We start from the raw sequence: 27,642 nt of genomic DNA on the forward strand, positions 1-27,642 counted from the left end.
CAGTGGCCCTTGGACAGGACCTCCAGGCTCACAGCTTTGTGGTCATGGTGGTGGGGAGGAGGAGGAGAGCCTGAGCCCAAGAAAGAGGAAGAGATGGGAGCTCTGGTGGTTCAGAGACAGAGCCGTGCCCAAGCCCCCCCAGGGCTGGAAAAAACAGGTACCAGTATTAGCACTCAGGCCACCACCCAGGCAGGCACCTTCAGAGGAGTGTGGGGGCCTAAGGAGGGAAAGGAGAAATATCTCCAAAGGTGGCAAATGGCTCCTTTGCCTCTGCCCACACTGACTTTGTACAATTTTCTCTTGCTTTCCTCACCCAGCTTGTCCTAGCCGGGCACACTCTGCCAGCACTCTCCAGCTACGTCCCCACTGAATACTCCTCCTTGCATGCTTCTTTTAAAACTTTTATTCAACAATATAGAATTCTTTTAATTATAGTATAGAACTGTCCATCACGATACTATATCCCCTGCAACCCCCATGTCCTGGAAGAGACAGGCACAAGCTGTCTAACCATGGTCCATCAGAGGTTGGGGGGGAACAGCCAGAACAGAGGAAGGAACGACTAACCAACAACTGCTTTGCACACCCTTCACATTTCCACGCTTTCTGGGTCAGGAAGAGCTCAACAAGGAAACAGAGGCAGAAGAACCTTTAACACTCGGAGGGAAGGGCTGCGGTCATAGCGAGGCGAGTGCCGTCCAGCCAGGCGTGTGCCCCGCTCTGAGCCCTGCCCACGCCGCGCAGTCCGCCCGCCGTCGCTCTACCGCGCCGATAGGACGTTTGATTTGGTTCTCATTCTGCTTATGGAAAATTGGGAGCAACAGCATCGGACCTGAGGAGAGACGGGAGGAGGGAAGTGAGCGTCGCGGGGCACTGCCAGCTCAACACGGAGCTCCGTGAGGAGGCGATGGCTGGGCACGCTGCCCCATATCTGCCACCCCACCCCCAGCCAGGCCCAGGCGCACCCTCCATGGCCCTCTGGATCTGGGGACAGCAGGGAACCTCAGCCTGCTTTGGAAGAGGCGAGAGAGGAAGGCAGAGCTGAGCAAGGCAAGAGAGAGATGCAGTCCAGCAAAGCAGAACTGTCACGGACAGCCAGACACAAGTTTGGACTTTTTTTCTATGACCTACTGTTTGGAGTTTCCCTCCACTACCACAAACATCTCCCATAATTCCACTAAAAGCACTCATCATGCCCAGCACACTCGCAACAGACAAGCTGGCAAAGCTGCTTGCTGCATCCATTTCCTATTGCATCCCTCAGTGGCTGATGGGGCTCAGTTTTGGGCCTTTCCTCTCACAAGGCACTCAGCCAAACCAATGCTCTACCTCTGCTAGAAAGCTGGAGCCAGGCCAGCTGAAAGGCCAGGAACATGCACTAGGAGTCTCCTAACTTTCTCCAGGGGAAAGCAGATGAAGATGCATGTTCCCCCGTCCTCTTAACTTCCTACGTACAAAGCACTCTTCCCCAGCTCCTGGCTGTCCCTACTGCCAGGAGAACGCTTTGCTAAGGTCCAGAGGAGAGAAGGATTTCCTGCTCTGAGTGCTGGAAGAGCCACTGGCTGCAGAGATAAATTGGTGCAAGCTGCAGTCATATGTCCCCACTGCCCTGGAATCAGGAGACTTCACACCTTCCTCATTTCCAGACTACTCTTGCTCAGCTGCTGTTTCCCTCCAGGATGAATCTGTCACTGCTCATCCTACCCTAGAGCTGGGGTAGGGATGTGGGGAGATAAGGGGCAGGTTGTTCCAGCCTCTCTACTTACTGCAACCAAGGAAAGCCATTTCAGTCTCTGGAAGAGCAGCTCTCTTCCTCTGCTTAAGGATACCAGGAAAGAATTCCCGACTCAGGTTTACAGAACAGATATTTCTCCAAGCACCACCTTGAAATTTCACCATCGGGTTCAGACACTGTCAAGCCCTTATATGCAGCACACTCATACACAGTGGTCAAGTGTTCAGCTATCAAAGTTCCCCCACTCAAACCATTCTTCTCCTCCCCACCTCTTCTGCCTTGCCCCTCCAGAAGCTGGGAATGCCAACACACAAGAGCTGGAAAACAGACAAGCTTCTCCCATAGCAACTTGGACAGGCCATGAGAAACATCCACTTCTCAATGGAGCAATTCAATAGATATTTAAAATCAATTCAAAACTTGATATTAAAACCCCAAACCAACCCTGCTGGTACTGGCACAGCGTAAGAGCACAAGAGACTCCCTTGCCTCTCAGGCCAGGCAGCCAGGAGGGTGGGCAGATGGAAGGAGAGGGTTGGGAACACTCACCAATGCCTTCAGCAACCTCTGCAGGAGAGCAAATGTTAGCGACGCCCTGCAGGATGGCAGCAATCACAGGCTGCTCCTCAGCCCAGACACCCAGGACAGTCCCCATGTCCCCAGGTACAAGGAGACAGCTTCTCCCTACTCAGCACATCTTTAGACAAAGCCACCCACGCAGGCTGAAAGCAGACGAGCAGGGGGGTACACAGGTGGAGAACCCCGATTTCCAGCTGTACATTGGTGACCTGGTCTGACCCACCAGATAACAGCAGTCAGGTCTGTCCCTCAGGCAGTGCCTGTTTGAGGCCAGTGGAGCACAAGAGCTGAGCCCCACGCTGTGCCCAAACCCTCACACCTCCTCTGCGACCCCAGGGCAGCGGAGACAATCTGCCCCAGAGAAACTCTCAGGGCTGACAACAGGAAGAACTGCAACCAAAGACTGAGTGAGAGATCCCAAAAAAACACAGACAAGTGGGGCTGGAAGAGCTGACCTGCCCTCCTGGAGAAGACAAGGCCTCCAGCTCTCAGACCTTCTGGCTATCCCATAGATTTGAGACGGCAGACGTTCAGACGTATAGATATTTATTGGTTTCAGTGAATTATACAAATGGATTGACCTGCTGTCGATGCCAATAGAACTTTATTGGAATATGGAATGTAAACAGATGTTTCAAATAGAAACATTGCAACCTTATAAAAAATTAACTATTTCAACAATGCCGCAGAAGGAAATTCTGTGTTTAGGTGCTGGTGGGAAAACACTATCTCCAGCGTCTAGGTTTGAGTGTCACCAGAACCACTTGATGAAGTTACACACAGAACAAGTAGAGGAGGCAACTGTGAACTGTGGGGCTATAAAGCCATCGAGGGATCTGATGAAAGAACCCATAAGACGAACCCCCCACCCCCCAAGAGGATCGGCACTCAGAATTTAACAAATGGCTGACTTTGTTAAAACACTGCGTGGGATCCCAAGGCCTGGATCAGTAGCTGCACAGCCCCCGCCCTGACGCCGGTGTTTTGTTGATCCTCCCCCCTCCCTGTGCTCTCCTCCCCAGCCTCCTCTCCACTCCTCCATCCTGCGGTGCTGGATTGAACCGCTCCAGAGCTGTGCTCTGGCACAAGTCTGCGTCTGGCACGAATTCTCATGGGAGCCACGTCATGAGGTACGTGGTTGCACACCTATCACAAGAAATCTTGCAACACTGACTTTCCTGAGCTCGGTGGGAAAGTCTGGATAGTCCCTCCCCTCTCCTGTCACAAGAGCAGCCCTCACATTCACAAGTTTCCAAAGCAGGTCTATTGAGTTTCTTCTCAGAGTGAGCCTTTGTCAAACACACTGGAGGGGGGGATCTCCTCTCCCCAGCAACTCGGATCAGTGCCTTCGTTTTAATGCTCCAAACCAATCCCGAGATGCTGCTGGGTTTGTGGGTTGGTTTTTGTCGAACTCCCCCTCCCTACCCCCCAACCACCCCGGCATTCACAATTGAAACTGGAATTCAAGGGCCAAATTCAAGCCCAGAGTGAGCAGTAAAGACTTGGACCTCAAAACAGAGTTGCACCTGCTGACCCCCAGCCTGAATTTGGTTCATTCAGAGTCTACAAGTCAGAAAGGCAAGTTTAGAAAGAGGCATGCTAAGGGCTGATGGTGGAACGACCAATTTGTCCCCACCAGCATGGTGGGGAAGGCTGGACTGAGAAGGAAGAGAAGGATCCATAGAGATGTGAACCAGAATCAGTTGTGTGGAGCCCTGGGGATATCACTACATATTTAGCTCTTGCAAGACCATTTGCCCAGGGCTTTGGTACCACAGGGTTAGAGTTACATTAACCACAACCACCAGAGAGGAACTGAGGTTTAAGACCCCCCCAAAGGTTAGATTTCTGCCGAGTATAAAGGGGAGGGAAAGGAGGGGGGGGTCCTTGGTTCTTTTCCCTTCACTGTGTGACCGAAGGTTTTGCTTTTATTTGTAAACATCTTGAATTACCCGTCGTTTTCCAGTCCTCATCGTGCTGTTGTCATGCCACTGGAGAGCACAGCATTTTCTGAGCTGGGCTGGGACTGCTCCTTCACCACTGGATCTGCAGGAGACAGACCAGGCAGGAAAAGGAAACAGCATTTAATAAAGCGGAAGCTCCACCCAGGCAAATCCTTCCAGAGAAACTGCCCTCAAACTGCACAGAGCTGCTAAGGCTTTTGCAGAGTGGGGAGCCAAAATTTGCCCCCACAACTCCATCCCCGTTGGCCCCAGCGACTCCACAGACTCACAGAAGTAGGGGTGATCCATGGCCTCCTTGGCAGTCAGCCTCTGTTGATGGTCATATCGCAGCAGCTTGTCCAGGAGGTCAAGGACTTCAGGACTGACCAGGTGTCTGTTCTCACTGTGGATGAAGTTCTCCCAGCGCTTCCGGGAATGCCTGCAAAGGGACCAGCTGTCACTGCACAGCACTACCCCGATGTCCCATGGGAAACCCCTGCCACCAGCCACTTCTGAGTATGGGTGGCTGTGATAACAGCCCACAGCTCTTCCTTGCACAAGTTACTGCCCAGCAAACACCTGCCAAAGGTGGAAAATCCTCTTCTTTATGTACACAGTTGTATGGATCTCCCGTGCCAGGAAAGGCACAACATTGCACATTCCCTTCTGTCTACAGGGACTAGACAACACCATGTGGCAGGCAGGGTGATACTCTTGGGATTAGAACTAGTCTGGCCTGCCAGCCAGCCTCACAGAAGCTATCCTCACTAATCCCAGTCTCACAGAACCTGTCCTCACTATTCCATCCATTCCACTTGTCCTTTTCAGAAATCCCAACTGGAAGATTCTGAGCCATTCAGCCCACACTTATTGCAGTTTCTACATCTCCACTTAAAGGATGTGAACATGCAGGAGAGAGACGAAATAGGAGATGGCTCATGAATCATGGGAGACACAAAAGGAAAGAGCTTGCATTTCAGTGACTTCCTGAGATGACATGAGCAGCTAGATGTGACGCCTGGAAGCAGCACTGTTATCCAGAAGATCGAGCAGGCCTTTGCTGAGAGTGACTCAAGGGAACAGACATCAGTTTATCTCCCTCTCTGTGCTTACAAGGAAAAAAAGGCAGCATTTCACTTCTCCACTTACTGGCCCAGGATGTCGTTGAAGTGCGGGTCCAGTTCTATGTGGTACTTCTTGAGATACCCATACAGCTCATCTGTGCCCAGGACCTTTGCGATGCGAACCAGCTGGAACAAAAGGCATGTTCAGAGAGCAGAAGGGCAGCCCACCACTCTTTTGCAGAGGCAGAGCTACCCAAATCTAAGAGTCCTCTTTCTGGAAGCATCCAGACAGAAGGAGTTTCTCCCTTGAGACTTGCTTTTGCAAGATGTGCAGAAAACAAGTTTCCTATGCATGGCAGCAAAATCAGAGATGGCTCAACCAAACACAGCAACATCCTCCCAGCCTGGCAGTCCCATCCCCAGAGCCTCCCCACTATACACACAGAGATGAACTGGGAACAAACTTTTCACAAAGTAAGCCAGGTAACAATGTCTTTACTTGGTCATAATTGTCCTGGCCGTGGAAGAAGGGCTCCTTTCGGAAGATCATGCTTGCCAGCATACAGCCTAAACTCCACATGTCTAAGCTGTAGTCATACATCTGAGGGAGAAAAGGAGAAGCTGTCAGAAAAGGCACACTCACCACAGCCTGGTTCCCCACAAGCACAGGCAGCCTCAGCCTTTGCACTTCACAGCCAGCCTCTCTCCAACCCAGGCAATGCCCTGACAGGCAAAACCAGACAACCCAAAGGTGGCTAAAGTGCAGCCACAAGTGTTATCACTGGATAGATAGCAAGGAGGAGACAGACTCTTACTTGGTAGTCCACAAGGAGCTCTGGTCCTTTGAAGTACCTAGAGGCCACACGGACATTGTATTCCTGAGCTGGATGGTAGAATTCGGCCAGACCCCAGTCTATGAGCCGCAGCTGAGCATGCAACAGAGACACAGAGTCATCAGCCAGGCAGGTGATGGCCACATTGGCCAAACCTCAATCCCTTGATGCAAGTGTGGAGCTCAGGGTGGAGGGAGACCCTCTGTGGACAGCAGATGCTCTCAGCAGTTCTCTGATCAGGTTTTTCCCTTTCCCCTAACATCAGCAGGTGGGTCAAAGCCCAGCTTAGAGAGCTCCACTGCCTTCTGAGTCCAAGCACACTGTTACTGCTGGGCAGCTGGCTCCTTACCAACACCACCAGGTCCTCGAGTACTAGGGAACAGCCAAAAGTCTTATCCCACTCTCTAGAAGAGCTGGGCTGAAAGCAGTGTTGATTTTACCTGGGGACTGAGAGCAGAAAATGGGGTAGGAGGGGCTCAGTACATCCTGCAAGGCAGACCATCCCCCACAGCTGGGATGGACAACCTGCTTACTAGGGAAGGACTCCAGTAAGAGATTCCCTTCCTTATACACCTTGCCTTGCCTGTACAGCCACTGCTGATTGACAGAGAGGGACCTGTGGACCACCAGCTAGTTCCTTGACACAAATTCCAGGTCCCTGGGGCAGGCACACACAGCACTCAATGAGATACAAGTATCAAGACAGGGTGGGGTAGGCCCCTGTGCTGCCCATTTCCTGTGGTCTAACCAGCAGGAAAGCCATGGAGGAAGCCATGGACTCCCACTGAGGTGCTTCCTTGTGGGACTTTGACCATCTCCTGATGCTGGCACAGGTGGAGGGGAGCCAGTAAAGAAAGGTTAGAGGGGTATGTGCAGCTGCCAGGGCTATGGGTACAGAGGCAGCAGAGTTTCAAGTTTCCCTGGAAAACCCCTGCTTGTAAGCCCTGGTGTCACAGTACCTTTTTCTGTTGGTGGTCTATCATGACGTTGTGGGGTTTGACATCCCTGTGCATGATTCCCATGCTGTGACAGTAATCCAGGGCCTGGCAGACACACACACACACAACAGACATGGCTGTAACCACAGGCACAGCATTACCAATGTAACAGACAGTTCTCAGGCAGAAGCAAGAGTTCACAAGAAGTGCCATAACCCTGGCACATGAAATGAGCAGTTTCAGCTTTTATCCTGCACATGATAAAGTGACAAGCTGGCAACAAGTCTATATGGACCTTGTGCCCTACTGCAGTCACAGGTGTTCCCTGTGCTCCCTGCACAGTTGTTGAAGAACACAATGCAGAGATGTGTCCCACCTGGTGACAAGCCCAGTGCTCCAACCTGGGTAGCCCTGTGCTTCCTAGGTCAGGCTCTCTTCCCTAGAAAGGGAATGACTCCTACATGCATGCAGTTTTATGGCCTTCCAGTGAGGCTTTCCACTTGTGTCCCAAAACATACTCGAGCTAGAAAGTCACCTCTGCCCTGCTGATTTAAGCCAAATTGCACTTAAAGGCAAATGATAGCACACGAGGGAGAGCAAAGCTGCTTCAAACTTGTAGGCAGGAGCACATATAAGCTCCCCAGCTCCATGACCTTGCACCACTTGCCCCCCCACCGCAGCTGTTCCCTTGAGCAAGGGGGTGAGAATGTTGTTTTCTCATCTCCAGGGGGAGGGAGATCCATCCATCAACATATATCAGATGCTATGGCATCTCCAGCAGCACAGAAAGAGGGTACAGCTTGTAGTCATTCAATATCCAAGACACCAGTGCCAGGGAAGCAACGTTGTCCTTGGGCCTGTGCCACAGTGGGAAGCAAGGAGGCAACAGCTTCCATCACAGCAAGGCCTCAGAGAACTGCCCTGCAGTGACACGTGGCCTCACAGCCCACAGGACTCACAGGAAACAGTGGTCCTGGATCTCCTGTCCAGGAGATCTGTAACAGGTCACACAGACTGCATCCAGGGAGGAAGCTCTTCTAGTGTCTTGTGTTGCCAAGGCTCAAGTATCAACTAAACTTCATCACCCCTCCCATCCTAATCCCAGACTGCCTCGGGCTCACTCCCAACTTACAGTAGGAAGGTCCTTCCCTTCCAGAGGTGGGCAAGCATGGGGGTGAAGAGAAGAAAGCCTCCCTTGAGCCCACTGGATCTGTTTCTGGAAGTCTCCTCCAGTCATCATGTCCTGGAGCACAAAGGGCTTTCCTAGCCTGTCCCACTAATTTCCAGAAGCACAGGAGCTGCAAAGTGCCAGCCCAGAAGTGCCAAGGCCTTGCTAGGACCTGAGAGCAAAGGTGCTGCTCAGCAGGTCAGCACAGAACAGCCCTGGGATGGGTCAAACCTGTCAGCTCTCCCTTGTGCCCTACTGCTTCCCCTGTCCTGCAGATGGAGACCCCCAAGAGCCAGTGCAGCACATCCCACAGACCTGCCATGGCTCCTTGAGGGAATTTCCATGGGGAAGTGCAAGCTAGGCTAGTTAAGGGGAGGTATTTAGGGCACTCCTCACCTTTCATCAGAGGGGCAAGGAAAGCTTTAGCTGGGAGGTGTCAAAGGAAAACACTGATGTTACATGCAACAGCTGGGATAACTAGTGGGCAGAATTCACCTTCTGGGGCTGCATTTGAATACTGCAGCAGAGGAAAGCCTGGAGCTGCCAATCCCTCTCTTCTACTCTCCCTAGCATCACAGCTCTCCAGCCCTGCCTCAAGGGCCTTGTCCTGGCTCTGGATGTTTTTCTGGGAGTTGATTTTCCTCACAGCAGCCCAATGGTGCAAGAGTCATAGGGAGACCAAGCACAGCTCTACCTGGTGACACAATCACAAACACTTTAGACCTCAGAGAATCACAGACTCTTTGGAGGTGACCAAAGGCCCTCAGTTTGGCTGCAATACCTCACAGCAACAAGCCAGGTAACCTGATCTCTTCCCAGACCTTCCCAGGTTATGAGACTTGGATTCTGCACTGAACACAAGAGAAGTAACCTCTTAGCAACAGTGCCCCATGAGCCCCACTACTGCCACTCTCGTTCCTGGTCTTCCCATCCAGACTGTCATGTGCAATGCCACTCACCTTTAGCAGCTCATACATATAAAACCGAATATCAAAGTCTGTCAGGATCTGGTACAGTTGCTGAAACAGATTTGGGGAGGAAGGAAAAAAGAAAGAAAAAATAAATACTCAATTTTTGGAATAGTTTCATTTCCTGCACCCCACCTGCCTCCACTGCTCATTCCAGAGCAATGACCCATTCCAATAATTGACCCATTCCAGATTCCCTATGAATGCCACCATTCCCAAAGGCTCTCCTGATCTCAGACCTGTCAGGAAATCTAGAAAGGATGAAAGGGCTCCTGTGAAATGCTACTGGCATCATTCATACTTGTCACAACTTTCCAGTAGGAGATGGGCAGGCTGTCTGTCCAGGGGGGACAGAGCAAAAGCTCTGGAGGAGGCACATAAAATTGTGACTTTCTTTCTGTTGTCAAGTTTCTGTGATGACTTTGTATGTCAGCATTGACAACAGCATTCAGAGAAGGTGGGCTGGGATCACATGGGAAGGTGTCCAGGTGTTCAGGGTGTGAAAAGGAGAGGAAAACAGCAATCTAAAGGAGCATGGAGTTGGGAAGCCCAAAGAAGAGAGCCAGCCTTAGAGCCATATCTGTCACAGGCTGCAGAGTCAGCTCAACCTTGTTGAGCTGTCCTCTCTTCCAGAGAAAGCAAGGCAAGATGCCAAGGGCAGGGCAAGGAAGGACACACAGGGCAGCAGTGGGACCAGACCTCTCTGCCCTTTCTTACAAACAAGGATCATCTCATAGCTCAGACAAATCACCAATTGCATCAGCACAGGCACCACTTGGCGGCTTCAGGAAAAATCCCAGAGCAAGGGATTGAAATTCACATTCCAAAAAAGCAGCTCTGGCCCTGGATCCCCTCCAGGCCCATGCTGAGATCCTCAGGTTCCTGCCTTACTGAGGGCCATCTGCAAACTGCCCCTGCCCAGCCCCAAAATCAGAAATCATTTGACAACATACAAGTGTCACATACACACACAGAGCTTTAACAGCCTCCAGGACACAACTGCATTGTATTCTCATGAGCTGGGATGATCCTAATGCTTTGGAGCAACCCAGTGAAGCAGACAAGTGAGCAGGGAGCAAAAAAGACATAGCCACAAGCTACAGAGCCATAGCAGGGATGGATTTCCTGACTTGTGCACTACTGATGCAGGACACAGGGCCAGCAGAGGACAGCTGAGTCCTTCCAGAGGTCTGTTTAAATGGCTTCCTAGGTTACAAACACTGCAAGAAATATGTAAAACATGTCTTTCTGGCATTCAATGTCCTGTTCAACTTCACCTGGCAACATCAATGCACCTGGGGAAGGAGGAGGGCAGGAAAGGCAGTGGCATTACAAGACTAGGCCTCATTTTCCCTATTCCCTGGCTCTCTGCCTCTTGCTGCCTCTAAGTGGCAAGGGGATGGAAGGGAGGTCACCGATGTCTTTCTTCTCAGACCTGCAATGCTGTTGCTTCTCCCGCTCATGGCCTTCAGCACTGGGCCATGATAAGCCCAAACACTGTTGGGCAAACAGCATTCAACAGATTTCCCTAGAAGAGCTGCCTGTGAAACCCAGCCCTTCTGTCTTCTGTCAGTGCCAAGGTAGCAGGGTGGCCAGCAGTGCCCAGCTCTGCTCACCACAGGGATCAGTCCCTGCAGGAGCCTGCTCAGCCCTGCGGGCAGCCAGTGAACGCACACAGCTTTGAAGGACAGAGCCAAGATTTCCACTGCAAGTGGGTCCTGCACAGGCAGCTGCCTCAAGCAGGCTTTGACAGTGGGCTCCAAATCCCCTTTGCCCAGCGTAGCAGGGCAGGACAGACGCCTCCTTTGCAGACATGCCCCATGCTCTGTTCTTACAGCTGTCTCTGTGGAATAGGATTATCAGAAACATCACTGTGGGGATCACTCAGACCCAGCTCAAACATCTGCTCAGCACTCAGGATCCCATGAGGCCTCAGAGACCTGGGCTGACTTCATTTCTCCAAACAGAGCACTAGGAAAGGCCAAACCCACCCACAGACAGCCACTACTCCTCTCCAGCTTTCGGTGATGTTTTGGCACACATCACAGAACCAATCATAAACCAATCCCGTTAGTGCCCGAGGAGGCAGAGACACACTTCCCCCAGCATGGGGCTGACAGGAGTTAAATGCTTATTCCTCTCCCCTGAGTGAGCAACACAGCTGGCTACGTGCGGGAAGCAGCATCTGCAGAGCAACAGGGTGGCTGCGAGGAGACACACTGCTTTGGGGTGCAGGGCAGCAGCAGTAACAAAAGAAAAAAAAGGAAAACAGTTTCCAAAGCATCCACTCTTGGCAGCCACACAAGGGAGGAGAATCTTTTCTACTTCTGCATTGCTTATGCAGGGCAACAACCATTTTTTTAAACAAACCCTGGATGTACAAGGATAAAACCCATGCACACGTTTCCCTCACAGCAACTGGGCCTGAAAAGTCACCAAAGTGCAGATGAAGTGGAAGACTTGACTCAAAAGCCCACTGTACCCACAACTCCAGCAGGCTGAACATCCTGAAGCAACCTTCCATTGCTCACCTTTCTTGCCCATCTCATCTTCAGCTCCAAACTTGCTAGAGCAAACCCAACCAAGAACTGCTCCTTGAGACCTGTCTCCATCCCCATTTGCCTCTTTGGGGCAATGAAAGGCACAGTAGCAGATATGCTTATAAAATACAGTGGCTACAGTGCAGGCGTCTCATTTCTAGTTTGAAACCAATTAGCAAAAACATTTAATTTCACTGATGGTTCCTCAGTTGCATGTGGCTCTGCATTGCAGCTTTCATTTAAGGCAAATTGCTGTGGGGAGCTTGAATGCTCTCAGATGACAAGTAATGCAGCAGGTCTGAAGAGAAACACTAACCCTGTACATAAGCTGCTGTCCTCACCCAGCAGAATACATATCCAGCCTGGCTCCAGCTCATCTTCCTGGCAAGTACAGTGCTGTCACTTCCAGAAGGGACCCAGACAGGTAATTTAAGAAAATGTAATCAGCTCTGGGGAGGTATCACCTAAGTCTCCTGTTTATACCATCATTTAAGAATAGTGAAATAAAAGCTTGTGCTTCTGATCTGGGATCATCCACAGCCACAGCCTGGATCCCACAGAACTGCAGCTTCTGCCCAGGCACAGAGAGCTGAGGAAATCCAGCAGCGACTTCCATGGGTGCACTGACAGGAACAGTGTTCTGCCATTTGAGCAGGCAAAGGGGTCAAAGTATTAGCATCAATGCAAAAAATAATGCTGGAGGAGAGGAACTTCCAGAAAAGAGACAACTGAGCAGACATTCAAGCTTGTGAGCAACTACTGCCAACAGGACAGAGAAAAATGAAAGCCTGTGGAGTGGTCAGCAACCACCTGCTGCCTGCAAAACAAGTCACCAGGAGCTAAGGCCTCGCAGGCTTCCTCACAGGAGGAAGGTCAGCCAGGACTGCCAATACTGCAGCAGCATTTCCCCTCCAGAGCTGCCAGCAGGCTGGGAGTCACAGCCCTCAGCCACACAAGCTGCCCTGGGAACCCCTCACACACCCTGAAGGTGATTTGCCAGTGACATGCTGGCTCTCACCAGTGCTGCTGAATCCAGATATCAACACAGAGATGGGCACATCAGCAACAGCCACATCCAAACAAAGAGAAGAGGTCCTTGTCACCTGGATTAGCTCATGTGGCACTTAACTCCAGCAGAACTTGACTGCCCAGGGAGATAAGGACTATGGAGCAGGGGGACAATGACTGGATGCTCTCCAGCAGCTTCACGTGTGGATGTACAGAGCAAGCTGAGACCTCCAACACAAGTGGTCTCACGTACTCTGCACCCTGCTTGGCACTTCAGAGCAAGGGAAGAGACATCTTGGGAGTTTCTGTATAGAAGAAGACACCCACAGGCACCCTCAGTAGAAGCAGCTCTATAATCTGCAATTAGTTGGAGCCCCAAGAACCTACTCAAAGAGGCAGACAGCTCATGGGAGTGGAGCATCAAACAACCCACACACCCCATACACAGCTAGGGAAATTCAGGTTACAAATAAGCTCTGAACACAAGAAGCCACACTGCATGCCCTGGGGACACACTTGCATTCCCAAGACAAGTTATTCCTGCCTTGCACCAATCAGCATCAAAAGCATCAATACTTTCTGTCTTGGACTTGTACAGCTGTGAATTTGGACTTCCCTGAGGAGCAAGGCTTTCTCCCAGGAGCCTAGAGAAGTCTGCTGCAAGCTCATGTAGTTGTTTGTAATGCAACAGCCAGAGCTGAGCACTGTCACTTGTGCAGTGGCCAGTCCAATGCTCCTCACTGGCTGCAGCAGTGCCTAGCCTGGCTCTCCATGTGGCCAGGATGGCCAAAGGACCATGGACCCCGAGCCCAGCATTTTCAGTTAAGAGTGCCTTACTGGCCACCAGCCTCAAGGTACTGCTGAACACTCCACTTCATGGATACATTTCAGTTTCTGGGGGATATCCTTGAGGATAATTTTTTCCTCTAAGGACACGTCAGAGTGGTGTAATCACATTTTGACTTGGAGACACACAAAGCAATCCTCAGCAAGGTGTACCAATGCCTGAACAATATAGCTTATCTCAAGACATGTATTAAAAATAAAATCAATGAAATAATTAAAAGGTATCTAAATAGAAAGTTAAAAACTTCTAGGACCAGCCTTACAAGGAGGCTGTGGGTCACAGAAGCATAGGGGAACATTCCCAACACACGAGGCACTGGCACAGCCCAGATGATGTCAACAAAGCCCAGGCAAACCAAACCTGCTTTAATTAGCCCTGAAAGGTCACCACAGAGCGCTCCTCTCATGGCTGTTTACTCGATGGAGGCAACATTGCTCTCCCTACCCAGAGCTGTCAGGGCAGATGCTGCTGCAAGTTGCTGTTATTGTGGCTCCTGCAGTGTATCTCTACATGAGATTAAGCAGCACTCAGACCTTCACTGCAGCATGGCTGCAGCTCAGGCTACACACATACATCCCACCTGGTAGCATCCAGCTCACAAGGCCCACCCCAGAGGGACAGAAACTCCATGTGCTGCCCCTCAGCATGCAGGGCAGCAGGAGCTGATCTGTGAGCCAGCTACCTTCTTTATAGCCAACACCAGCCCAAGATCCTTCTCTGGGTGTTTGGTACATCTGCTTCCTACAAAACCTGTACCTACATAATGATCTGGGACAGAAAGGAAGAAAAAACCACCATCCCATAACATGGAATGAAAGAGATCCCTGAATGGAGCAAAAGGGAAGACTGCTGGCTTTCTAATGGCAACTGCTCAATTAATTCTCCACCACTGACTTAGTGATTTAGGGTAAAGGGTCACATGGGGGAAGCAAAGATACCATTAAGATAGGTGTGGCTGCTAATTATAGATCCCTTTTGTCTAGAAGCATTTTGGAAGCACAGGCAGTTGTAGCTGCACTCAGACAGGACCCTAATTTTGGGAACAGTAATATCCCTTGGAGCCCCCAGACATCAGAAGAGCTGGGAATATGCTGCAGCCTCAGACAAGAAAAAAAAAAAGCTCTTAAGATGTATTCAAGAATGTTCAATCCCTCACTACCAGGCCCACTAGCAGTGGGAAATGAGCTCTCCAACCTCTGCCACCCCACAGTTCCTAAATCTGAAGGATTCCAGAATAAATCAGCGTCACCAGTTCCATCAACTGCACTGCTGTAAACAGAGCACTACAGCTCAGGGATTAACTTGGGCTGAATATATAGCACAGCAGTGATTACTAAATTGAGAGGGGAGTAAGAATATCTACCCTGTTGACCTTACTCCTCAGAGTTGGGACATTCAGCACAGAAACCTTTTATGCCTTTTCATTTAGAGCCCATTAACAGGTTTCTGATTTACAAGGAGAAAGAAAAGTGAAGCTGACAATTGTGAAAACGCTAAATTCCCCCACAGCTCTTGAGGATTCTATGAAAATCACAGCATTTTACAGAAAATGGGAGCCTCCGTCCTCCACACTCAGGCAAACTCACCTTAAAATCTGTGTTATTGATGTACTCAAACACCAGAGCAGGGGTCTTTGACTGCAAGAGAGAAAAAGTAATGGTTTAAAATACACACTTGACCTTTCTTTGGCTCCAAGAGACCTGAGAAAGCCTTTGCTTCCTGCCCAGCCCTCACTAGGGACAGCAAGGTGGGAGCAGGACACGGAAAGTGCAGCCCTGCTTATACCCCACACACTGAGCACCAACTCGGCATTTTGGCCAGTGCTGCTCCCCCACACCATGGAACAGAGAGAGCACTGGGCAAGGCAAAACGTGTCACCAGGAGCTAAGGCCTCTCAGCCTTCCTCCCAGGAGAGAGGCCAGCCAGGACTGCCAACACTGCAGCAGCATTTCCCCTCCAGGGCTGCCAGCAGCTGGGAGTCACAGCCCTCAGCCAGCTGCCAGTCCCAGAAAACTCCCCAGGAATGGGGTAACTGTGGGAGTGCAGACCATGACATGACCACTGGTCACTGGGTAGGACAGCAACCAGAAGGATTAAAGCACTTAATATCCACTTGCCCTGGCTGGTACTTAGGTTCCAGATGCCAGACAGAAGCTAGAAGGCTACAGGCTCTACTTTCTTACAGAAAATTTGTAGGACTTCAAAACTTTCCCCCATCAGCTGGGGCAACTCAGGAAAGACACAAGAAGGGGTGTTGAGAAATCTGGGGAACATTGAAAGGAAGAGGAGCAGATCCAAACCAACCAGCCGTGCCTTCAGCTGGTGGGAAGGCAATCCCAGCACATCCCCCCAACACAGGCACCTACCACTGGATCCTTGACAGTGTCAATCAGATTAATGATGTTGGTGCCACCACGGAGATTCTCCAGAATCTTAACCTCGCGTTTTATCTTCTTTTTCTTCACTGGCTTAAATAGACAAAAGAAATTAGAAGTGAGAGTCCTTTCAAAAATTAACACTCATTTCTGCCACTGATTTTGACTGGAACACATCACCTCCCCTCTTCTCTCTGCTCCCACCCTCACACGGGAACATTTTTAGCACCAAAGAGGAGACAGACACTTTGTATGAACTAGGATTTCCCTCTCATCCATGAAACATTTCCAAGCATCAGGGGGACAATCAAACCACTCCAAACAGAACTGTGACTCCAGTAACTGTGGTTAAAGGTGCCTTGGACTGCTATGTGGTAACCTCACCATACCGATTCATGTAGTGCACTCAGAGTCACAGGACAAGCATGGTGGACCTAGCTCTGCTTTTGTTTACCAACACTAACCAGTCTTTCACTTTTCAACCTGTTTCCCAATGAATACTTTAATCCTATGAAACAATACCTGAGAGTCTCCAACACCAAGATTACTTGTAAGCTCAGACACTGCTGTGCCTCATTTGCAACCACACGAAATGCACAGAGCCAACTGCACTGCATGTCACTGCATCCATAACCATGATTATTTTTAAAGCCTAAAGACATTTTAAACAGTTTTGACTCCTCCTCTAATCTGCTCAGTCTCAGGAGCCCTCTTTGCAAAGTAAGCTTTCCTCTGGACATCATCGTGTGGAGACTGACAAAGAACAGCTGCTCCCAAGGCAGAGGCTCAGAGCTTGGGCTGGCTTTTACACTCTGCTGATCCAGTGGTTCACTTCAATGCAAATGATCGTTTCTGTAACTCATCCACTCCCAGGACAACCCTAGCTCCGTGCCTGCTGGAAATGAAAGGCAGTTTAGAGCAGATAAGAGGTGAGACTTTTTTAATGAGCCTTGGCTATTGGCCAGTGTGGGCAGCACCAGCTGCAAGTCACCAAGTCTAGCAGTCCTTCATTCCACAGCTGGAACATCCCCTCCTGCCCCACCAGTACCACTAAAAAGAACTGCAGAGACATCTTGCAGGGACTGGTAAAACCCTTTGCTGGTAAAGCCCCATCTTTGAGGCTGCTGATGAAAACACTCCTCTCCAGACTTTTAGCTTTCTAAAACATTCATCATCTCTGGCACTGAGTCTGGTGTGTGTGGAGGGGTGTGATAAGGAATGGCAAAGGTATGAGGCACCTTCCCAAAGTAACACACATTAGCAGATGTCTGCGTGAAGGACAAGGAGCCACAGGAGCTCAACAGCTCACGCTCACCACCCCACCTCTGCCACAGCCTCCCACTTCTATGACGGCCACAGAGTGCTGATGGGACAACTCATACTCCCCTTACAGGCAAATCCAAGGCAACCCCTGTTTTCAGACCCCTGGCAGAAATGTATGAGCAGACAGGAGAAGGAACAGAAGGCTTTATATAGTGGGAAAATATGGCGTTTATGTAAGTGATAAAATATGCTGTATTTCCAGGCTTTTCAGGTGGCTGAAACCTTCAGATTCGAATCTTGCTCTTCTCCTCTTGCAACTTAAAAGGCATGAGCTAGACTTTAAAGCCAAAAGATGAGAATCTCAGCCTGAAGCAAAGTGCCAAAAATAACGCCAGTGCCAGTACAGGGAGCGTCAGCACCTCATAAAGCCACTGTGGAAAATGGCAGCAAGGCCACCGCAGCCGTCAGAGCTGGAGCCATGCTGGGCAGAGCTTGCTGGGGAGTGGGCGACCAACAGCCCCAGGGCAGTACCCAGAGAATGCTGGAGCTCCTGGGAGCTTGGACAGAAAGGGAGAATCAGCCAGAGCAGGGGCATGTAAACCAGCAAGAGTGAGGGCTACATCTTGGAACCTGAGAGGAGGATGCTTCATTAGGAACTAATTTAATTTATGTCAGCATGGAGACGGACACTGCCCTTGTGTCACCCACATGCACAGATCTTACCAAAAGGCCAAGATGGAATTAGAGGATGTAATTTGGTTACTCTGCTTGTCCAGTGAGGCAGATGCACACACAAGCTGTTTTCCAAGGAACTTCAAAGAGGAATTGAGACACTGACATCCTGAAGGTGCACCCTGAATGAATTGAGACACTGACATCCTGAAGGTGCACCCTGAATGGCCTGGCTATGACAGACATGCCTTCTAGCTTCTCTGCTGCAACACTTGCACCTGATTGGGAGCTGAAACAGTCCCTGAACACAGCCAAGAGAACCCAAAGCCCACTTTGAAACACCTCTTCCTTTGTACTGTAGTTATTTCAGGGGCATTTTGCATCGGCTAGGTAGGGGAGGATATCCCTCTATCCCTCCAAGATTCCCTTCTCTCCTTTCATAGCAACCACTGCTCCCACTGGGGAAGAAGTTGTTGTCTTCCAGTCACTTCCACATGTTTCTTTCACCTTTTGCAAGATGGGAAAATGATGCTCTACGTTATCTCCATCAGAAATCTACCCTTACCCACCACACACTAAAACACTAACTAGAGCAGACAAAATCAGTTACTTTTAGAAAAAAGGACAGAAGAAAGTTGGTCTTTTTTTAATGAAATGCCTGCAGATAATCACCACCAGCAGCATCTCTGACATCACCAAGGGAAGACACTCAGGCGAACACTGTCTCAGCAAGAGGGAAGAGTTAAAAGCCACTTGCTGTTTGCACTTTTTCCTGCTAAGGTGCAGGACTGCAGAGCTCTGGCCAGGCTGGTCACACCATCCCCACATCAGCTGTGAGCTGGGATGAGGGCCCCACAAGCCTCCAGGCTGGGGTTGGGAAGCCCTGCATCCTCAGATGCTCTCCCCGCACCCAGCCAGCGCTGGAAGTGGGGTTTTCCACCACTAGGTAAACAAGGATGAGGCAAAAGAAATGCCACGGGCTGAAGTCATTCTAGAGGAAAAGCTATTGCCTAGGAGTGTCCTCAGAGAGAGCAATGTGGGGGAACAGTTTCCCCATTTCAGTGGTGACTGCTGGCCTGCACCCCTGCATAGCTTTCACCTACCCAGCCTCTCGCCACCTCGTACCCACAGATGCCACACCACTGCCCCAGCCACAGCTGCAAACACCATGTACTATCCAAGGACACATCACCGGGGCTCTGTTTTTGCCCAGTAACCAATTCCAAGCCCAAGTAACTGATTCCAAGCCCAAGCTCTTGCATATGGCAAGTCAAACACCTTGGTGAAAACCACTCCAACACATGGCCAGCACTGCACTGAGGGTAACTGTTCAAACCAGAGAAACTTTGCTGACTTCCCTCATGTCCCATAGACCAGTACAGCTGAAACTACAGGCTGGCAGCAGCATATCAGCCACGCACCAGGATTAAGTCTGGGTTGCTACAACTGTCTCTCAGAGTCACCCGATCTGTCTCTCCAAGGATGTTGACTCCAAACACACATGGATTAAATGTGAACTGAAGCTCTTATGGCCTCCAACCATCTGCCTCTCCCAGCAGGGATAGCTTCTAAAACACCAGCCCTTGCAGCCAGAGTATTTTTAACAATACTCATTTAAGGCTATTTTATTAAACTGGGCTATGAACAGCAGCATTTCAGGTTGTGCTTCCTACATAGGCCAGTCCTCCTGCACTGGGAGGGGGATTTCCAGCAGGGGAAAGGAGCAGGCACCTCGACAAAATTAACTGCTCCTGAGTCTGATCTCTGTTTGCAAGGCAATGTTTTACATAGGTACAGCCTCCAACTCCATCTGTTCCCACGCCAGAGGTATTTCAAAGCTTTCCTCCATGCTGGGATTCTCCAGTGACCAGTATGGGTCAAAGCCCTTCCCTCTGAAAGAGGCTCCAACACTCCCTCTGCTCTGTGCAAACACCTACTTCCATGAAATCTGTACAAACTTGACAGCTTGGAGACTTCTGTCACATTTGGTTGAAATTGGCCAACCAGTGCAAAAACTGCTGGGGGGAGGAGGGGGAGAAAGGCTGACAGACAGCAGGATTGCGTAAGACTCGTTTCCATAGGAAACCAGGCTAAAAGACATGTCTCAGTTTAACCATGTCTACACTGGGAGGGGTTTAATTACTTCAACTGCATCAGTACCCTTAGAACAACATTACTGTCTAGCACAAGCCAGTTTTCCAGTTTCCCAGAAAATTGCTTCCTTCCTCAGGCAAACTGGAAGTGAGGTGGCTGTGGACTCTGGAGACAAAACATGCAGCTCACAGCTGTCCACTATGCTGAGTGCCCAGAGCAGAGGGACAAGATGACCTCCAGCCACAGGAGGATAGTCTCTGCTGGACCTAGCAGCTCTCACTTGACTATCCTCAGCCACCTATCCTTTGGTGGCTGCAAGTTTCCCACCCTACCAGCCAAGTGGATAAGGATGCTTCAATTCACTTGAAAGTCAGGCAGAAGAGGCAGTGACAGTGACCAGAGCTATCCCAACTCTCTTTGCCCAAAGACTGGGGAGCATCGTGTAAAGCTACCCCTCTGCAGAGGTGAAAAATGTCACACGATAAGCTTTGTAGTCAGGTAGATCCAGAAGAAAACACCTTTTTGTGACCAAGAGAACAGATCCTGGGGCATTTTCCACAGGATCATGTAAACTTGTAAGCAGGGAAGGAGTCCAGGTGCAGCAAACACCAGCTGGGAGAATTTACATTGTTTGCTAAAATAAACCTTTAAATAAAAGACTGCAACCATCACTTCCTGTCTTGAACGAATAAATGGCTGCCTGGTTAAACATCTTTTTTGCTTGGTTTCTAAAGCAAAGGGAGTACACTCTTCTGTCAGATGCTCCAGTTCCAGCCTTCCCCAACAACCTAGGGACCCATTGCTTGAATTCAAGCAAAGAGAAAAATCAGATTTGTTACCCGAAGTTCTCTACTCATTTTCTCACTGTGAAAGAAAAGCAGTGACCAGGAAGGCATGTGAAATACAAGTTAAGTCCAAAGCATAAAAATCACTTTACATTAGCCCAGAGCAGGCGGCCCGGCAGTGCACACATGCTGCCAGCTGAGGGGCACATGTGCTGCTCTGAAGGAATCTCAGAAGGTGCTGGGTTTTGCCCAGCAGGTGCTCTGAAACAAAACTGGGGTTAGCACAGCAGGAAAGAAGGTTTAGCAGTCAAAAGATACAAATCCATGAGAAACTAAAGTAATGTATTCCATCACCCCATTAAAAAAAAAATCAATTCTTTGCTCACCAAGCCTGAATAGCCTGGAAATACGGCGATGCTGCCAGTGAACAAGCAGGGAGATCTGAACACACAACGTCCAGGACCAGCAAAAGGCTCGAGCAGCATCCCTGTCACAGGCTTTGAACATTTAAAAGCTGGCACTAGAAGCACATTTGTCTCTAGCAAGTATTATCGAAAGGATCACAATAATCAGCCTATAAAGCCCAACATCAATTGCTCAATAGGAAAATTGGATTCAGAGTAGCTCTGCTTATTTTGCCAGACATCAGCTGGGAAATCAAATAATCGTATTCCAAAGAGCCACAAAACTGAGGAGCCCGCTTATGTTAACATTCTGTTGGTTGTTTGCATTTTACCACTTCCATTGTGGAAATTTAAACTTTTGTGAGCTGCTCTTGAATTTTAGAAAAGGGGGGAAAAACATACTTTGAAAGTACAAAAGTACTACTGCTTTTTAGTTAAATAAAATATACTTAAGTTTGGTAGAATATTCCGGCATGTGTTCTGAAGGCAGCTTCATTCTTTCCTTCAGAATCCTTTTCATTCCAACATGGCACACTTTGAAACAGCCCTCCTGGGGCTTCAGAACTGCCCATGATACATCAAGAACTCTGCAGTCAACTAAAAATGAGACACGTGAGGACCAAGCCCTGATCCCCACCACCACCATTCCGTGGGATGGGAATTATTATTTCAGCCCCCTGCGAACAGACACAAGGCTGTATCTCACCCTTCTCCAGGTGGGAGCTGCAGCTTTGCAGCTCATCAGTTCCTTGGTGTTACACCACCACAACGAGAGTCACCAGCTGCATCTCCAGGCCTCTGCAAGGCACCCAGTACTGTCCCAGTTGGTCTCAGCTCACACAAGGCTGGACTCCAGCAGCCAACTCTGCCAAGCTCATTGTGGGCAGCTAGTGTTTGAAAGACAAGAGCTGTGTACCCATCTCTCTAGCAAAAGGGCTCATTTCAAGACTGCCAGAGGAGGAAGTGGGCCAGGGGGAGCTGGTTCAGTGCATGCAAATGCAGGAGGAGCAAGAGACAGAGAGTTACCAGGAGCAGGCACTGAATGGCTTTGGTGGAAGGTCACTGATGCAGTCAAAAGCTCCAGCCTGAGGGACCAACAGCATCCAATCCTATTTCCCTGTGCAATCCTTTCTGCACACCAGCATGAGAGTCATTTCAGCCCCCCTCTAGAACAAGCTGATGTATGTGGGCATGTAGAGACAGAAGAAAACTTAGCAGAGCCACCATCCCAACTTGGTTCTCTAGTTACTAGAGTGATAACTGGAGTTCAACACTGGCAGGATCCTCCAAGAGTGCCTGGTATAAGCAGCAGCTTGGGCGGCTTCACACAGCCCAAATGGGGGAACAGGGGAAAAACAAAGCCAAACAAGCAAGAATGCACTTGTGAAACCATGTACATGGTTGAAATTTCCAGTGCATGGACTCAGCACAGAGGGACAAAAGCCACCAAAGGAGAAAAAGGCTATTTCATCACTGCTGCAGGACCTCCATCTCACTGGTCCCTCTCCTTTCATCTGCATTCTTCCCCTACCTTCACCCATGCAGAGTAACCACACTAGGAGACAAACAGCCTCTTTTTGATGGGTTTAATGCTTTGCAGACAAGTAGAGCATACATGGACATATAGGTGCATCACAAAAGCAGGATAAGTCCTGACTCCTGTAGAGACCTGTCAACATGGATGCTGTAATCTCCACCCCATGGGGGGGTGCAGTAGGGATGGAGGCAGTACAGGAGACTGGGAGGTGAAGGACACACCTGTACAGGTGGTACAGCCAACACTCAGCACCAGCACTAACTGCATTATAACAGCATCATTCTCATGACATGGTATCACCTGTAGTAGTTACAAGCAATGTGGAAAGTTACCCTTTGGCTTTTAGAATGGCAACTTGCAACACTGTTCACATCCTCCAAGAACACTGTTACCCCAGAACAGAGGATCACTTTAAAGGCATGATGGGAGACATTTTGGAGCTGCATTAGCAGAAAAACAAAATGAGAAGTTCATCAAAGAGACAGCACAGACTGACCTCAGCGGTCCATCAAAAACCTCTGTGTGGTAAGATATGGAAGAGGAGAGCTGCTTCAGATACCTGCATTGGATGTAGACAACACACGACTCACTAGCAACAAGGATGTCTTAAACTTCCTTAATACATGTTGAGGAATGTCAGGCCTCATCCTGGGAGTCAAACCTTAGCATCAGATTTAAGCATGACACGAAAACACATACAGAACACTTTCACACACTCCCCCTTCCTGGTGTGGGCTGCCCCAAGGCAGGCAGGAAGCAGGGCCACAGCTGTACTCAGGCCAGCCAGATCAAAAAGCAGACAGGAACCTCCAACGCCAGCGAGGGACTGCAGAGCACAGCTGCTGGCTGACTCCATGTCCTACTAACCCGTGGGGTAGGAAGGTCAGTACAGTGCAGAGTCCCCACACTTCACACCCTTCTCACTCTCTGCTCTCTGAATACATTGAAAAGGGAGGGAGTTGTCTTCTGCCTCACTGCTCAAGACAAAAGCTTCTGGAGGATGTTGGGCATGGGGTGTCTTGTGTGGCAAACCAGGCTCCTGCCCCACTGCTTTGCACACACCATCCTACACAGTGCATCCTGATGTCCTGCTGCAGTGGAGTGAGAAGCAACCTACTTGCTTCATATGCCTTTTTTAAAAAGAGCTGCAGAATTTTCCCAGGAAAAGTGACATTAAGAGTGTCATATTTGTAAGGCACTTGATCCAGAAAATGGTAATGTCAAAGTCATTTGCATGATCTAAAGTCTCTTCCTTTGCTGATACATGTTATGACCACAACTAACAACATCCCATTTTCCTGCAGGATTATGCCTGGTCCTGCACTTGGGGTAGCAGAACTGAAAGGAAATGCTGGGTACTGGCCAGGGAAACAGGACACCTTGTTTTATGGAAGCCCAAAAGGCCGAGAGCACTGTGATACCAACCAGAGCCCTCAGTCCCTGGCCTTGTCCAAAGTTAAAATCTTCATGGAGCACGCCAGGCAAGTGGCTGCCCTAACAGGAAGAGCAGTTCTCTCCCTCATGCAGCCCTAAACCAGGACCTATGCTCTACTCTCAGCTTTGTTGAGGCTAAGGGACTTGCCCAGAGTCACACAGGAAATCTCTGTGGCTCAGTTCTGCATCAAAGGGTGATAAAATTTCCTGACCTCTGTGGAGGATGGTACAAGATGTTCAGGTAGTACAACACCAAAGCAGGGGAAGCATTTGCTACGTGCTAGCTTGAGCTCAGTAAGGACAAGCTGCTTCTAAGAGCAAAGACTAGGAAGACACACCAGTGACTTCCCACGAAGCTGAGATACCAAGACAGTGACTTGCTAAAACTCACTCTAACACCTAACATAAATTGTACTCTCAAAAATGTTAAAGAGAAAGGAGCAACTATGCTAAACAGCTGCATCCATTGCCCAACCACGGTACTTCCCTTTGACCCATCCCTGCATCACACAAAAACCTGAAGACTTTTGGTTGCATTTCTCATCTCACAGAATCCAAATTTTTCCACAGTTAGGAGAAACAGAGACACCAGCCCCTTTGCTAAGACTCCTCTGTAGATACATGCAATTATGTTTGCAATTACGTTTTGAGTCTAGTTACAGGAAACCAGAGGCACTTTCCACAGATCAGAGTAATGTTATTGCCACACTCCACAGGTTTTCATAATGTACAACATGATGCTCTGAAACTCCCTTTTCACTGACCCACTTTCCACTGAGGAGAAAGTTCATCTTTATTTATCTGGACCTTCTGCTTTTCCTTGCTCACTCACAGGAATGCTGTCTGCATGTTAATGCCAGTGGGGAGAGCCAGGGGAACCAGTGGCAATACCATCCACTTCATATCTGGGACAATCCAGTCTCCTGCTTGCAGGGCATTAAAGCAACACATTCAGGCCCCAAGGAGAAGGAGCACCCAGCTGCCCTCAGATGACTCTTGCCAGCTGACTCACTGTCCAAGGCTGTCAGGCTCCCTAGACATGACAGAGTTCAGCTGCCACAGGGAGAGCAGCATCGCTCTAGGGGAGGCTCTTTGGGCTGGGAAGAGGCAAGGAGCACAGTTTCTGATGACTTTCCCTGCAGCCTCCTTTCAGCCTTGTGGAGCCTTTCTATGTGGGACAAGACCTAGGATTTCAATAAACCACAGCAATCCCAAAGAGGCCATCAAGGGCTCCAGAGCAGCATGCACAAGTGCACAGTTTCCCCAGGCCAGCCACAAGGCATCTTGCTGTAAAATCCACCTCTGCACTTGCCACCTGTGACTACTGTCTCACAGCAAAAACTCCTGCCTGCATGTGCTTTAAAAAAGACAAAACCCCAAACCACAGAAAGAATCCAAAGGAGGGGGAGCATGCCAGAGGAACCTGGCTTGGCAAGGACACGTGAACTCACCACTCTGCCCTGACGTCAGGCTCAGCCACAGAGGCTCTCCCAAACAGCTCACCTGGCCACCTCCTTGCTCACAGCCAAAGCTGGTGTTTGTGTGCCTCCTCCCAGAGGCAGATGGAAGATGATACCTTTCCCAGGAGTGCTGGCTGGACCATGACAAGTTCTTTGGGAAGCTAAGGCAGATCCCAAGGAAGCAGGCACAGCGAGAGAGTGGGAATGTCAGCAAAGACAGCCAGACATGCCATCTGAGTGGATCTAGTGAGTGCCTTAAGGCTACAGCCCTGCAGAGATGCATGTCCTGGAAAGCTGCTCTTCTCAGTGGCTGCAGGGGCACATTAAGCTCAGAACCCCCTGCACACTGTGGATGAATGCGTGCCCAAATTCTTAGGACACCCATGGTCAGACACTGGCTCCCACGTGCTCTTGGGGAACAAGTGACAAGTGTTGCTGGTCCAACAAGTGACAGCCACAAGTGTCAGCCAAGCCAGAACCAAACATACTGCAACTCTAACCTTTCATCTCTGTCTTAACTGCCCTGCCTGCCCCGAGATCACCAGCACAGAGTGCTGCTAGGACAGTTAGCACAGCTTGCTGTGAGCTGTTGCTTCAGTGTCAAATACAGTGAGACATGCCCTGCAGTGTATAACTTGTGCACAGCCATCCCAAACTACAACCTCCCAGTGCTGCACAAAGGTCCCCACAGCCCAACCCTATCAGGGTCAACACACCAGCACACAGGTCACCAACACTGCCAAACTTCGGTAGGTCTCCTTGAGACCCCTCAAGTTTCCATAGCGTTTGTAGTCTGACTGTGATGAAGTTCTTTTCCACATCAGAACCTCTAAAGGACTGAATATAAAATATTGGTGCTTTTTAAACTGCTGAGCATCCCACAGCCTGGCTCTGAAAAGGCCACATGCTGGCTGTCTAGAGATTAACAGAAGGATTCCCCCCTCCAGGCTTCACATTCCTGTTGAAATGGCAGTCCCTGGGCTGTTTTAGACAGGCATTGCCAGATATAATTTGCCAAACACAGGCAGAACACGCAACGCTGTTCAAATGTCAGGACTCGGAGCTCTCCCCCACCAGAGGAACTCTCAGCCCTGAGCTATGCTGGACAAGGAGGGGTGGAGACATCAAAATATCGCTACAGCACGCAAGACACCAAATCCATTTCCAAACACACCATTCCAAAATCCTTAACGAGAAAACAGGAGTTTTGGGGTGAAGAAAGAGATCCAACAGCTCTTTGGCCCTGCCAACCCAGCTCCTCTCTCTCTTGCTCCCAGCCACCACAAGCCTCTACATCATCAACGGGATACTCACCTTGAGGATCTTCACGACGACCCTCTCGTTGTTGGTGATGTTGATGGCCTCAAAGACCTCGCTGTACTTGCCTCGGCCGAGTTTTCGAACCAGCTGGTAGTCGTCCTGGTTGCTGCGGGCACCAAGAGGAGAGAGGCGGTGGTGGGGGAAGAGTGGATAACTAACAGGGCAGCAGGCCGGGGAGCGGGGTCCTCTCCCAGCCTCTCCCCCTCCGCAGCCCCCCGGGGACACGCCAGCACGGGAGCGGGGGATCAGGAAACCCTCCCCACGGGCGGAGGCCCTCCCGCGGGACGGAGGGAGGGCGGGTCCCCGCACGGTGCTTTACCCCCAGCTCGGGACGTGCGACTCGTAGTCCCAGTACTCGCGGCTCCTCAGGCTGTTCACCTCCGCGTACACCCGCGCCCGGCTGCCGGCGGCCGGGCCGGGCATGGCGGCGCCGGGCGGCGGCTGCAGCAGGAGGAGGAGGAGGGCGCGGGGCCGGCGCGGGAGGCCGGCGAGGCGGGGCGCGGCGCGCAGGAGGGCGGCGGCGGCGGGCGGCAGGGCCAGGCCGGAGCGGGGCCGGGGCGGGGCGGGGCCGGCCCGGGGGCGGCGGGCGCGGGGCCCGCGGAGCTGCCGAGGCCCGGGCCCGGTGCCGGCGGCTGCAGGCGGGGCCGCCCCGAGCGCCGCGCAGCCAACCCGGAA

At 50.4% G+C, this 27,642-nt stretch overlaps 1 protein-coding gene and 1 long non-coding RNA gene across 3 annotated transcripts; one reads left to right on the forward strand and one right to left on the reverse strand.

Annotated features, from left to right (window-relative positions):
• Positions 1-388: 388 nt before the first annotated feature.
• CSNK2A2 (casein kinase 2 alpha 2) lies at positions 389-27,642 on the reverse strand. Of its 2 annotated transcripts, XM_068203062.1 has the most exons (12): positions 27,287-27,642; positions 26,962-27,073; positions 15,990-16,091; positions 15,210-15,260; positions 9,220-9,279; positions 7,114-7,197; positions 6,137-6,247; positions 5,821-5,922; positions 5,407-5,507; positions 4,548-4,696; positions 4,267-4,360; positions 389-832 (listed from the first exon to the last, which is right to left on the reverse strand). In XM_068203062.1, exons 1-11 carry the CDS (start codon positions 27,388-27,390, stop codon positions 4,284-4,286), a joined length of 1,053 nt encoding a protein of 350 aa, XP_068059163.1. In that variant the 5' UTR covers positions 27,391-27,642; the 3' UTR covers positions 389-832; positions 4,267-4,283. The 2 variants fall into 2 exon arrangements, with proteins under 2 accessions (XP_068059163.1, XP_068059162.1); XM_068203061.1 differs by lacking the exon at positions 389-832 and having other exon boundaries at positions 2,844-4,360.
• LOC137481352 (uncharacterized) lies at positions 9,813-20,698 on the forward strand. Its single transcript, XR_011003433.1, has 2 exons — positions 9,813-18,108; positions 18,147-20,698. It is a non-coding gene; the product is annotated as an uncharacterized lncRNA (long non-coding RNA).

The sequence above is a fragment of the Anomalospiza imberbis genome, chromosome 12 (genome assembly GCF_031753505.1).
Source record: "Anomalospiza imberbis isolate Cuckoo-Finch-1a 21T00152 chromosome 12, ASM3175350v1, whole genome shotgun sequence".
Lineage (NCBI taxonomy): Eukaryota > Metazoa > Chordata > Aves > Passeriformes > Viduidae > Anomalospiza > Anomalospiza imberbis.